We start from the raw sequence: 14561 nt of genomic DNA on the forward strand, positions 1-14561 counted from the left end.
ACCCAGGTTTAAAGTGTAACAATAGTCAATGTAATTATGTTCTAGGGTCAAAGTTTAAGTTTTGGAAGTGAGCAACCAAGGGTTAGCCAGTGCTTGACCACCAACCAGACAAATACTCCAAATACTACTTCATGCCTGGATTACAGCAATAGCCTGTTGCTTGGTATGCCTGCCACATTCCAGTCTATCCTCTATTCAGCTCTCAAAGTAATCCGCCTAAAGTGAAGGTCTGTCCCTACTCAATACATTCTAGTGGCCCCTTCTCACCTTTAGAATCAAATATAAAATCCTCTGTTGGCAGTTTCAAAACCCTTCATAAATTGTCCCATACTCCATTATAAACACACATACACACACACACACACACACCCCACACACATTCTTCCCAGTCTTCTTATACTGCACATTAGCTGTACTCTATTGTCTAGTAACACTGATCTCTTTGCTGTTCTTCAGACAAAAACTTCCAACTAGGGGCGGCTAGGTGGCACAGTGGATAGAGCACTGCTGCTGGAGTCAGGAGAACCTGAGTTCAAATCTGACCTCAGACACTTGACATTTACTAGCTGTGTGACCTTGGGCAAGTCACTTAACCCTTATTGCCCCACCAAAAAAAAAGAAAAAAGAAAAAAAGAAACTTCCAACTCCTGGTAGTTTCACTTGCTGTCCCCTAGGCCTGAAATGTTCTCTCTCCTCATCTCCACTTCCTGGGTTTCCTGGTTTCCTTCAAGTTCCAGCTAAAATCCCAACTTCTTCAGAAAGCCTTTCTTAATCTCTCTTAATTCAACTTCCTTCCCTCAGTTGATCATTTCCATTTATCCAGTATATGCTTGTTTGTACATAGTTATTTGCATGTTGTTTGCCCCATTGGATTGTTGGCTACTCAAGGACAGGGGCTCTCCTTTACCTTTCTTGTATCTTCATCACTTAGCACAGTGCCTGGCACATAGTAGGCACTTCATAAATGCTTATTGACTGACATTTCAACTGTCCTTTAGGCCCTTATCATCACTAACAGGTACAACCAACTCACTGTTCAAATACCTTTTCCCAGTGTCTTACTAAAGCCACTATGAAAGATTCCCCTCATTCTGGAAAATGGAAGAGTTGACAGGAAAATAAAAGGCAGGCCTTAATATCACCTAACATTTAGTTAGTGTAATATATAAATATATCTATTCTTCTCCTAATGCCTATTTAGCAATGTAAACTTATTGGGGGGGGTACTGCTTTACTATACTATAATACTTTTTATCTCATAGCTATGCATCATGGAAAATAATGAACTATTAATATAATGAACTATTAAGAACTCCAGTGATCATTTTTGCTCTTCTAGGAACCTGTCTTTCTTAATTGGGCTGAAAAACTAACAAAGAATCAGAACACAATCAAGAAATTTGTCCAGGTTCCCATTTTCAATTATATTCTCATGCTTTTTATTTTTATTTCAAAGATAAATGAAAACCTATGAACTTGGGGATGGAGGGAAAGAAGAACTCAATGAAAAACTTGTAAGTTTTTATACTTGAAAAATCATGTTGAGACTGAAATATGCAAAAATGCTAGCTTAACACATGAAATTGACCTTGCAAATAGGCTAATATTGAAGGAAAGAATGTCTTCCTGGGGAAAATTCAGGACACTATTGCATTCACTGTTATTTACAACCATTGCTCTAGTGCCTGATTTAATGTGTATTCCAAACAAGGCGTTGTTGTTTTTCATTTCTTCTTGGAAAACAAAACAAAACAAAATGACATAGACCTTTGTGTAATCACAATCCAAGTTTTATTTTCCTAGTACATAAGATTCCCTTTATACAATACCCACCCTAAAATAATGCATTATGATCTAGGATATTTGTCTTTTCATCTCCCTTTCTTTCAGACTCCTCTACCCCAAAGGCTAAATAGACTTAGGTTGAAAAAGCATTATAGGGGGGCAGCTAGATGGCACAGTGGATAAAGTACTGACCCTTGGTTCAGGAGGACCTGAGTTCAAATCTAGCCTCAGACATTTGACACTTACATCTGTGTGACCCTAGGCAAGTCAATTGACCCTCATTGCCCTGGGAAGGAAGGAAGGAAGGAAGGAAGGAAGGAAGGAAGGAAGGAAGGAAGGAAGGAAGGAAGGAAGGAAGGAAGGAAGAAAGAAAGAAGAAAGAAAGAAAGAAAGAAAGAAAGAAAGAAGAAAGAAAGAAAGAAAGAAAGAAAGAAAGAAAGAAAGAAAGAAAGAAAGAAAGAAAGAAAGAAAGAAAGAAGGAAAGAAGGAAAGAAGGAAAGAAAGAAGGAAAGAAGGAAAGAAAGAAAGAAAGAAAGAAGGAAAGAAGGAAAGAAGGAAAGAAAGAAGGAAAGAAGGAAAGAAAGAAAGAAGGAAAGAAGGAAAGAAAGAAAGAAGGAAAGAAGGAAAGAAGGAAAGAAGGAAAGAAGGAAAGAAGGAAAGAAGGAAAGAGAAAAGAAAGGAAGGAAGGAAGGAGGGAGGGAGAAAGAAAAGAAAAGAAAAAGCATTATGAACATACATCAATGGGTAGATATTTATTTGAGAGTTCTTGAAATGTATAAGGTAAGAGCTTTAGCCTTCTTGTATTACCAAACTTAGATGATTCTCACCCAGTCTGATAGAAATAAATAGATCTGTACTATGAGAAGCATTGGCTGTAACTGATTTTTCCCAAGTGCCCCTCAAATGGCACCTTATTTTCTCTCCACGCCCTTCTTTTTAAGCTCCCCTTTATGTGTTGTCTTCCCACATTAGAATGTAAACTTCTCAAGCACAGGGACATCTTTTGCTTTATTTATATACCCAGAGTTTTGCAGACATACTGAAACAGAGTAAGAACTTAATAAATGTTTCATCTAATCTGATCTAACTATAAATAAATATGGTATCCTCAATTAAGAATGACTCAACTGAGCTCTACAAATTTTGGATTGTCCTATATATCTACAGATTTCCTGAATAGAACACACATCTGTCACCATATGTTCAAACTTTTGGAGTTTCCTTTACAGTGACATCTGTTAAGAGCAGATCCTCTGTCATAATATTTTGAGAAAAAAAATTAGTCCTTTCTACCCTTCTCTCATAAGATGGAAATGCATTTCAAAAGCAAGTGATTTGAAGCCATTTAACTATCTGAGGAAATCCTATTATAGTTTCTTTCCTGAAGTGAACAATACTCTGAAAAAATGAAGGACTGATACACACACACACATACACAAACACACACAAAACACTCCACCCTCATGAACACTTTGAGTACAGATGAAGTCAACTGATTTTTAGGACATTTAACATACATTTCGCTCACTTTCATTTGACTATTTCTTAGAATGAATATGGTAACTCTGTTTTAAAGCTTTTCTCCACTATTCCTGAATGAAGAGAGATATGTTTTAATTGTTAATGTTAGCTCCATTTCATATTATAAAAATTTGGATTTCCCTCTCTTTGCTTCTCAATTTTCCCAAAAATGGTATGAAAATAGGACCATGAACACATACACTAAAATATAGTTGAGACTCCTTTTACACAAGGGAAAAATATGTATACATATATATGTATATATACACATATATTTCATTCTGTGGATGGTCATAACATTGTCTCATGGTGAAGTCTGGATGAAAAGAGAAATGCAAGGGGGGATGAGCACAAAAAGGGGTAGTAGAAAGCAAAGAAAAATACATTTTAAAAAATTCTTAGCACAAATGAGTTTTGACATAAAAGTGGAGGAAAGTAAAGAAGCATCTCATTTTGTTTCATTATCAGCATCCAGATGGCTGACCAGCAGAAAAGAAGGGGAAATAATCTTAAATACATGATGAGAAGGGAACAAAAATAGTTAAAAATTGATTAGCATAAAAAGATCTAAAAATGGGTTTTTCAAAAAAGCTTTCGCATCAATAGTAAAATCTCCTTTTTATTATAGCAATTATGATATAAACAATCATTATTTGGACTATTATTTATCACCATAAAGTAAAGAACATTTAGTTGCTACTTGCCTAGGAAAACTTTTTCTTTTTTAAATTGGTATGTATTTCTTGCTGCAGGAATGCAATGATGAGCCCACCTAAAGCAAAAGATTTTGCCTACTTTTGATCTTCAATCAAATGCCAATCCAACATTTTCACACACCACCACCTAACAGAAACCAAAAATATTCCCATGGAATCACTAACTCTTAAAAGTTAGAATTGATGGAAATTCAGCATGAACTCGAATATACTAAAAGAACAAAAAGCAGAAAACAAACCAACAAAAAACAAAACAAAACAAAAAAACACTGCTTTACTTTCCTTGGGATGAAATTTGAAGCCCCAAAGTGATTGTACCTATTCCACTTCAATAAAGGTTCAATAATATCACTAACACATTTCAGTAAAATTAATATAATTCACCACTAAACTTCTGAACTACCTGCAGTTCTGTCTAGCTTACAATACAAATCAGCAGTATTGTTACTCACTCCCCTATCTACAGTGAATACTGTTGGCTTATTATATATGGACATAAGTGAAATAATGTTACAACTTCCATATTTCCTATTCATTTTCAATTTCTCTTCTTTTCGTTCTTTTCAAATTCTTTTACTCTCCTAATTTAAGAAAACTCAATTCCTCTCATGGGTCCCATAAGACACATAAGAGGTTGGATAAAAATAGGATGACCACCATGAATGGTAATAGCCACAATCTAATATATTCTGAATTGAGAAACAATCTGTGAAATGACTTCTAGCTTTTAAAAGGAGGACATATAGTTGAGGTTTTAAATTCAAAATAAAATTCTATAACTCAAATGATACTGTCTAACTATGAGCTTCTGTAAGTCACCCACCTGGGGCAGCATGCGATTCTCCTCCTCCAGCTGTCTTACTCTTGCCTCCAGCTGCCTAACATAGGACAAGGTTGATTCTAAAATTAAAAAGAAAGAACTCACATTATACATACAGGTCTGATTTTGTGCACTGTCAGGATATTTTTGACTTGATTTATTCAGAAGAGGTAGTGACTACTCAGTCTGCCTAAAAACAAATAAACAAATCTCCCAAAGGGTCTTTTTCTCCCTAGGAAAATAACAGAAACTGCTGATAGTACAAATGAACTTAGACCATTGTATAATGTTTTGAAGAATGAGTCCAATTTGGAGGTGGTTGGATTCCAGATTCCTGGACTCCAGCCAGCCTTTTCACATGTAAACATCTTGTAGACAGACAGTGCTTATTAGCTCCTACTCATCCCCTAACCCTGTGCTTTCTGAGTTGGCAATAAATTGTAGCAGACATATTTTAAAACAGTCTCTGAAAACACAAGCTGCATGACCACGTACAAAATGGCTAAAGGAAAGAGGGACAGCCTTATAGTATCATACATTTCTATACCAATTGTGAAAGAAATATTAAAATCTCCTATCACCATCACCCACTAGCTCTCGTCTTGCCCACAGTCCACAGATCGATCAATCAGAAAGCACCTATTAAGCCCTTATGCAGAGGCAGGCACTGGGAGAGGTGCTGTAGATAGAAGTATGATAAATGACACAATCCTTACTCACAAGGAACTTATATTCCAATAGGGGAGGCAAGAAAGGAAAGAGGGAGAGAAAGAGAAAGACAGACTTACAGAGACAAATAAACAGAGAGGGATAAAAAGACAGAGAGGGAGAGAAACAGGGAGGGAATCACAGATAGAAAAACAGCAGAAAAATATATTTACAAAAGTATGTAATCCCAGGACTAAAAAATCAAAAGAACCATTATGGTTCAGCACATTTTTTTTCATCTTTGCAGGGCATGATACAATTTAACCAGTGAATCCACGAATTAACCATAGCCTACTCTAAAGGTGAACCTCACTTAGTGATACTTGGTTTACCCTGACCCAAATTTCAAGTTGAGTTCAAGGTATTTTGTCAAAGGTCCAGAAGATAGATAGAACTCTGTTTCTGGATCATAAAGGCACCCATAAATTCATCAGACCCTACCTAAATATCCCAAAATAGGGGAATGGTTAAATTTGAAAATGATGCAATAATAGAATGGAATTGCTTTATAAAGCAATTAAGATTGACAGTTGTCAGAAATACAAAAAACGTTTGGAAAGACTATTATGAAACCATACAAAATGAAACCAAAAATACAGACTAAGAAGATTGGAGTATGTATCATATAAGACCATATAAGAAGAAAAGCACCATGAGAATGAGTGAAATCCTGATGGGAATTGTAAAAGAAAAAAAACTTTTAAAAAGCACTAAGATCAAACTTTATGTGTTGAAACGAATTACATGTAAATTATATTAAGCTAGTATATTATTTAATCTGATGTTTAATATTTTCCCCAATACTTTTTTTAAAAAGAAGTCAAACCCTACTCTCTTAAAAGGGCATAAATTTAGGAAGAGGAGAGTACCAATCATTTCAAAATGTCGATTTTGTTCATTCTGTTGTTGTTCAGTCACATTTGACAATTTGTGACCCCATTTCAGATTTTCTTGACAAAGATACTTGAGTGGTTTGCCATTTCCTTCTCCAGTTCATATGCCCTGAGGTAAACAAGGTCAAGTGACTTGCCCAGAGTCATCGAGCTAGTCAATATCTGAGGACAGATTTGAATTCAGGAAGATGAGCCTTCCCTTCTCCAGGCTGGATATTCTATCCATTGCACCACCTAGCTGCCCTAGCTTCTATCACAAAGAAGACCAAATTATAGCCATCATAAACTATGTTGAAACCAACTTCAGGGTCCAACGTAGGCAGAATATGATCTATCATGGCAGAGTGCCATCTAAGAAAACATGCATCTAAAATATGATGAAAGTCAAGGATGACAGAATTCCTCATGAACCGATTTTCATGTTTCTCATGTGACCATTTTTTAGATAAGAGAAAAGTTGAAGAGGCTGATTCATTACTTTGTTCTTCAACTTCAGGAGGAGAAAAAGAAAAAATAATTGAAAGACGCCAGGATATTTGGGAGGCATATGCTGGTAGCCCTTAAGTTATGTAAAGGTGGACTATTAAAATGATTTAATATCCAGATCTAAAATATACTATGTAAATAACATTATCACTTTAATCTATAAATTGCTTGTGTAGGCAGAAGCTTAAATGCCTTTCCACCACAACCACAGAGACAAATGAACAAAGATTTTAGTATACCATTATTCTCTTTAAAGAATAAAAGAGCAAACTATTTGTAATTTAATATGATGTCACATAGAAAGAACCAATCTTCAATGGTCAAGAATAATAATGGAAGGAACTGCCCTCACCAGCACCCAGCAGTTCTTTCTGGCTTCTACAGACTGAGGATGTTCTTTCTCACTAATTAGAGTATAACGCTTCACTTCTTGCCCTGCCAAGCAACTCAAGTCCGAGTAGGACAAAATGGTTAACCTTGACAATTCCATAATTTAAAATAGACAAGAACACTGGAGGTACAACAAAGTGAGTCATGCTGAAATCTTGAGATATGATCCAATATTTAACTGTAATCTTCGAAGGAACCAATCATTTTTCAATAACCAATCTAATAGTCTTTTCTCATTCTTCATCCCTTTTGACTATTCTGTAAGATTTCCACGACACTAACCATGTTTTTTCCAACTACCTCTCTGATTTTTCTTTCCAGGCTCCTTTTTTTGGATGCCTTAACTGTTGTGGGTATTTGTCTTGAACACTCTCAGTGATTTCATCAGTTTCCTTGGGTTTTGTTGTCATCTCTATACATAAGATACTAGCCTCAGTTGCTCTCTTGAGCTCCATTTTCACATCACCAATAGTTTATTGGTCATTTCCAACTGGATGTACCATAAATTATTTGAAATTCACTATATCCAAAATGGAACTCATCATCTTTGCCACCATATCCACCCCTCTTCCTAAACATCTCTCTCTTTTCTAGGCTCCATCATCCTTCCAGTTACCCAGGTTAACAACTTTGTAATCATCTTCAACTCTTCATTCCCCTTTACCACTATTCCTCCACATCTAATCAATTTATAAGCCTTAGCAATGCTACCTCCACAAATTTTTTTTGCATCAATGCTCTTCTCTCTATTTATACAGCAGCCACTCTAGCACAGGAACAAAATACTCATTATTATTACAAGAGCCGTCTAATTAGCCCACTCTACTCCATCTTCCAAAAAAGCTGCAGTTGCTCATTCTTGCCACTAGGATAAAGCATAAACTCCTCAATTCCTCGTTTAATACCCTTTATAACCTAGAGCCAGCCTACCATTCCAGGCATTTGTTACTCTTGTTCAAGTATTCCAACCAAACTGGCTTATGTGCCATTCTCCACATGTGGCAATCCATCTCCCATCTTTGTGCCCTTCCACAGGTTTTCCCCCATGTCTGGAATTCACTTGCTCCTCAACTCTGCCTCTTATAAGAATCCCTAGCTTTCTTCAAAGTTCTTACTGAAGTGTTACCTGGCCCCCTCAGTATATAGTACCCCTCCCCTATGAAACTATTTTGCATTTATTCAAATTCACTGAGGTTCATTAGATTCTCTAGTATTGACATTCTTGTAGTCTTCATTTTTAATTCCCTATTATCCTCTCAGCTTATTGACCATCTGTAAAATAAGCCTAATAATACCTATCTAGCTACATCTCTGGGGTGTTATGGGGAAAATGTTACATGGATGTGAGCTATTACCAAATATGGAATATTGGTCTTAGCATCAACATAATTTTGAGTAGTTTCCAATGATGTTATACTTCCTTCAAAATGTCAGCAGAAATTCTTGATGGATTTTAAATTGTATCAGAGACTGGCGCCTTCCTAAGAGACTGTCCTTGGTTTGTCTTTATGTCGATTTACCTCTAATTGTTTCTTATGCCATCAGGTAGGCTAATTTCTGCTGTCTCCACTACCATTTTGAAAAGCCCAGGCATCACATTACATTTTAGCCCTTTTCCTGTGGCTTTCTAAGGCAATGTGCTATTTTCCTTTGCTTGGCCCTCATCCCTGAAATTGGCTACACATTACTTTGATTAGTGCTATGCAATAGCTCTTTCACCAGGGACAATTGAAGCTGTCTGATCTCTGTCAAATTTATAAGTAGCAATACTTAAGGATAGTTTAGTCTGGTCAGTGAAAAACCTTGGCAAAAGGTAAAAGCTGCATGTAATATGCCCTCACCACCAGAACATTCAGGTAAGTTGGGGATAGAGTTGGGAGGTGGAGGGAAACCATTAGTTAGAAACAATAAACAACTTGTGTGTTCAAACATTTCCTTTTCTGAAGCTCTATAGGAATGTTTTCAATATAGACACCACAATACCTGCGTCTACTAGGAGCCATCCCATAGTCAGGGAATTCTCAATTTCCAATAATTCTCCCCATAAACTCAGCCTCCAAGGCAAAGCTCTGATTATTTCAAAATTAGATCCTACCATGCACAAGCTTTTATACATTCCAGAGGAAATTACTTCAGAAAAGTATTACTAAGATTATTTCTCTTTGGACCAAAAGTGTTTTTTTCCTTCCTCAGTCAAGCAGAGGTCAGCCTCCCACTCAGAACACATTCTGGACACATTTGTGATTATACCTCTCAATATAATTTGACATTTTTCTTATGAAAATATCCCTTTGGAATCAGAATTTTCTTAGTTGTTTCAGCCCTTAATTACAAGCAGATACATTAGTAGAGATTGAATTTTTAACCAGGTTTTTGTTGTTGGGTTTTTGTTTTGTTTTTTGGTTGTTTTCTTTTTTAAGAAAAGGGTAGATTCCTAGTCCAATGACCTCATCAGGGTAGGGAAATTTTCCAGTTCACCTATACTAACTGGCAAACAATCTGTAACATAATCAGAGAATGAACTAGGCCACAGAGGATTAATAACTTACCCTTCTTAACACAGTGGTGTTACAAACATGAACTCAAATTTTCCTGATTCTAAGATCAACTGTCTGTCTACTATACCTTATGTTTCTCTTACCTGGGCATTAATGACATAATAGATAGATAGATAGATAGATAGATAGATAGATAGATAGATAGATAGATAGATAGATAGATAGATAGATAGATAGATAGATAGATGCTCATTAATCAAGTGTTTCCCCCCACACCTTTCTTTCTGTACCCACAAAAAAGTGAATTGATATGTTTATCTTATTGCCCATTAGTTCCCATTATCTGGAGTATTTGCTCTAGTCAAAGTGCTCTCACAGTCCCTAAATATGCCTTGCATTTTCCAAACTTCTTGCCTTTGTGAGATCTCACTATTTTCTTCTGGGTTCCCACCACCCTAAGGAACATACTCAAATTTATTCTCCAAGGCCTAGACTGTATTTCTTCCTATACCAAGTCTTCTTGGTTAATCCAAAAGCTGGATGAGCTGCCTCAGGATGCTATAGTTCCCTTTTCATCCAAAATCTTCAAGTAGAGCCTAAAGGCCCACTGGTCATGTATGGTTTAGTAAGGATTTCATTCTGGTAGCAGTTAAACTAAAACTATGGTCAATATCCCTTCAAACGGTAAAATTCTGTGATTCGGTGAACACAACCCCAAATATCTCTTTTGAAATCATATCACTAGGGGCAGCTAGGTGGCTCAGTGGATAGAGCACCAGCCCTGGAGTCAGGAGGACCTGAGTTCAAATCCGACCTCAGACACTTAACACTTACTAGCTGTGTGACCCTAGGCAAGTCACTTAACCCCAATTGCCTCACCAAAAAAAAAAAAAAGAAAGAAAAAAGAAATCATATCACTGGAGCAGTTAGGTGGTACAGTAGATGGCCCTGAAATTAGGAAAATCTGAATTCAAATCTGGCCTCAAATTTTTACTAGCTATGTAACCCTGTGAAGTCACTTAAACCTATTGTCTCAAAAGAAACAAACAAACAACCCAACAACCAGAAATCAAACCATTTTTAGCCAAGGATGTAGCAATTAACCTTATTCCCTAACAGCTCTTTTACTATTGTTTGTAGTTTTATTTAAAGTTTTATGAGCTCTTGGCTCAATACTTTCACAGGATTACCAAATGCTGGAGGAGAGGGTTTGCATCTTGTATGTATTGTTTTGTACCACCCTCAGTGATCAACTAGCTCAGTGCTAGTCATGTCCAACTCTTTGTGACCCAATTTGGAGTTTTCTTGGCAAAGACACTGGAATGCTTTGCTATTTCCTTCTCTGGCTCCTTTTACAGATGAGGAAACTGAGGCATACAGGGTTAAGTGACTTGCTCAGGGTCACACAGCTAGTAAGTGTCAGAGGCTGGATTTGAATTCATGAAGATGACTCTTCTGCATTCCAAGTCCTGTGCTCTATCCACTGTGCCACCTAGCTGCCTTAGGAAATAAATTTTGATGATTAATTGAATGATTTCAGAGAGTCATAAGGCTATTATGAGTATCTAAGGAAGGATTTTAATTTAGGGCTTCTTGACTTCAAGTCCAGTGCTCCATCAACTATGCCATGATGCCAGTTTTCTCATCTGTTCAATGAGAATAGTATTCTATAAATTAAAGGCAGCATGGTGGCATAAGAGATAGAATGCCAGGCCTGGAGTCAAGAAGACCTGAGTTCAAATTCAGTCTCAGAGATTTACTGGCTGTGTGACTCTGGGCAAGTCATTTAACCCTCTTTGCCTTAGTTTCCTCATCTGTAAAATGAGCTGAAGAAGGAAAGGGCAAACCGCTTTAGTATCTTTGCCAAGAAAACCCCAAATTGGGTCACAAAGAGTTGGACATGACTGAAACAACCCCAAAAGAACAACACATTACCTATTTCACAGGATTACAATGAAAAAAGGACTTTTTGAGCAAGGCAGGGCTGGTGTTCCAGTGGAACTCCTAATTAGTTAGGCTATATTGTATGTGGAAGTACACATGAAAATTTTGATATAATCAGTTTTTACACTGGTGCTGGTCCTCAAATGATTTCAGGGCCAGGACTTTAGAATAATTGTAGAGGGGAAAAAAACCATAAGAAATATGAAGGGCTCTGTTTATGTGAGTTAAGGGCAGAGGGAAAACACTAGATTGTTTTTACCATTAAAACTTTATTATTAAAATAAAAATGTTCCTTCATATACCCCTAGTTCATTGCTATGCACACTGGGCACTCAATAAATAGTTATTAGCTATAAAATTAATTTCCCAGTACAAGCCTTTTCAAGTTCCTAGAAACTCGACTTTGTGGTAATATACGATGACTAGAAAATTAACCTTATCTACTTCATAGTAATCCTGGGAGGATTCATTTAAAGTTCTTAAAGTTCCCCAGAAGAATGAAGGTATTTATGAACCTAATTATATAAAAAGTGCATACAGTCACTTTTAATTCTGGCATTTCTAGGAAATGACGTAATTTTAACTCTGAATCCTGTTTATAATCCCAGAACTTTCACTGATTTGCTGGAAGACATGACTTTTTTGTGTTTCTAATATTGAAAATGGGAATAACCCCTGCCCATTCTATCTCACAAGATGAGAAGATGAGCTAAGTTATTCCTGATCCCTAGTTCTTACTCTTTAAAAAAAAAATTGTGCTCTACTGTAATGCTTCAAGCTAAGAGAGGAGACAAAATGATGAGAGACACTAGTGCCTATAAAAGGTAGGACCAGGGGGCAGATAGGTGGCACAGTGGATAAAACACCAGTCCTGGATTCAGGCAGACCTGAATTCAAATCCAGCCTCAAACATTTGATACTTACTAGCTGTGTTACCCTGGGCAAGTCACTTAACCCTCATTGCCCTGCAGATCATAATAACTAAGGTCCTTGTGGAAGATGTAGTATCTTTTGTGAATCTTGGGGGTGAACTGATTGCTAAGTTAAATTTTCTTTTTCTGAGTAATGGGCAAAACTGTAATAGCTATAATACTGTATCCCACATCCCATCCCATTCCCTTGGTTGAAGAAGGGATAATTTATTCCATGCATGGGCATACTTTGTCAATCAATCAATCAATAAACATTTATTAAGAACCTATTATATGCCAAGAACCATGCTAAGTGCTGGGGATACAAAAAGAGGCAAAAGACAGTCCCTACCCTCAAGGAGCTTACAATCAATGGGGGAGACAACATGCAAACAAACATATACAAACCAAGCTATATATAGGATAAAGAGGAAATAATTAACAGAGGAAAGGCGCTAGAATTAAGAGGAGTTGGGGAAGGTTTCCTACATGTAGAAGGTGGAATTGCAGTTGGGACTTAAAGGAAGGCAGAGAGGTCAGTAGGCAGAGTGGAGGACAAAGAGCGTTCTCGGCATGGGGGAGAGCAGAGAAAATTCCCAGAGATAAGTAATGGATGTCTTGGTCATGGAATAGCCAGGAGACCAGTGTCACTGGATCAAAGAACATCAGATGGGGGATAAGGTGTAAGAAGATGGGAAAGGTAGGAGGGGGACTAGGTTTCTGAAGGGCTTTGAATGCTAAACAAAGCATTTTGTATTTGATCCTGGAGGCAATAGGCAGTCACAGCAGTTTACTGGGGAGAGGGGAGGGATTTGGGGGAGGGGTTATGTAGTCAAACTGTGCTGTAGGAAAATCACTTTAGCCGCTTGAATGGAGGCATTGGGAGAGAGCAGAGGAGGTCAGACCTACCATCAGGCTATGGTAATAATCTAGGCATGAGGTGATGTAGGCCTGCACTAAAGTGATGGCAGTGTCAGAGGTAAGAATGGGGTGTATTTAAGAGATGCTGAACAGGTAAAATCAACATGCCTTGGAAAAAAAGGTGGGAGGGGGAGGCCAAAGACAGAGTGAGAAGTCTACGAGAACTCCTAGGTTAGGAGCCTGAGGTCAGAGGGGAGGCCCCACTTCACAATGCATCATCCCTCAGAAGGCTGGAGATTCGACAGAAAAAGGGATTTCATGAACATTTAAAAGGCTTCCTGATTGGTGAATATGCATTTGGAATTGTAAAATTGACAAAAGAAGATCTATTTAAGGTGATGTCTGCAAACTTTTCTGATCTCATATACCTATCATTAAAAAGTTTTGGAGTACATTCCCTTAAATATGTTAATATTTACTTATCAATTACATGTGTGCTAAGATAATGATTATACATATTAAATATTTTAATGAGATAATGTTTGACCCTAGAATGAATAGGGAATGAAGGGAGGTTTTTGAGTAAGAGGATGACATCATCAGCCCGGAGTTTGAGGACAATCATTTTTTGAGAAGGGAGAGATTTGAGGTTGGAAGACCAGCTAGGAGGATATACAAATAGTGCAACAGTCCATGCAAGAGCTGATAATGCTTTAACTAGGTTGGTGGCTGTGTGGAAAGGAAAAAGCATATGCTAAGGAAGTTAAAGATCAAAAACAAGAAAAGTTGGCAACTGACTGAATATGCGGGGTGAGTAGGGGTTAGGAGCTGGGATATAACTGAGGGAGTTATATAAACTCCCAGGGTGCAAACCTGGGAGACTAGAAGGACGGGAGTGCACTTCACAGAAAAAGGGAGTTTGGAAGAAGGGTGCATCTGGGAAGGAAGAAGATAAGTTGTTTTGGACATGTTGAGTTTGAGATGCCTCTAGGACATATAGTCTGAAATTTTCCCCAAAACAGCTATGC

At 37.3% G+C, this 14561-nt stretch overlaps 1 protein-coding gene across 5 annotated transcripts in view; it reads right to left on the minus strand.

Annotated features, from left to right (window-relative positions):
- The window catches only part of CCDC85A (coiled-coil domain containing 85A), a 268156-nt gene that overhangs the window by 51051 nt on the left and 202544 nt on the right, over positions 1 to 14561 (minus strand). For 3 of the 5 annotated variants that reach the window (XM_043985829.1, XM_043985825.1, XM_043985826.1), the window contains exon 3: positions 4846 to 4922. The exons of the other annotated variants lie outside the window; for them this stretch is intronic. In XM_043985829.1, the coding sequence (XP_043841764.1) occupies positions 4846 to 4922 (77 nt within the window). The remainder of the gene's footprint in view (positions 1 to 4845; positions 4923 to 14561) is intronic. 5 annotated transcript variants of the gene reach the window in all.

The sequence above is a fragment of the Dromiciops gliroides genome, chromosome 2 (assembly GCF_019393635.1).
Source record: "Dromiciops gliroides isolate mDroGli1 chromosome 2, mDroGli1.pri, whole genome shotgun sequence".
Taxonomy (NCBI): Eukaryota; Metazoa; Chordata; class Mammalia; order Microbiotheria; family Microbiotheriidae; genus Dromiciops; species Dromiciops gliroides.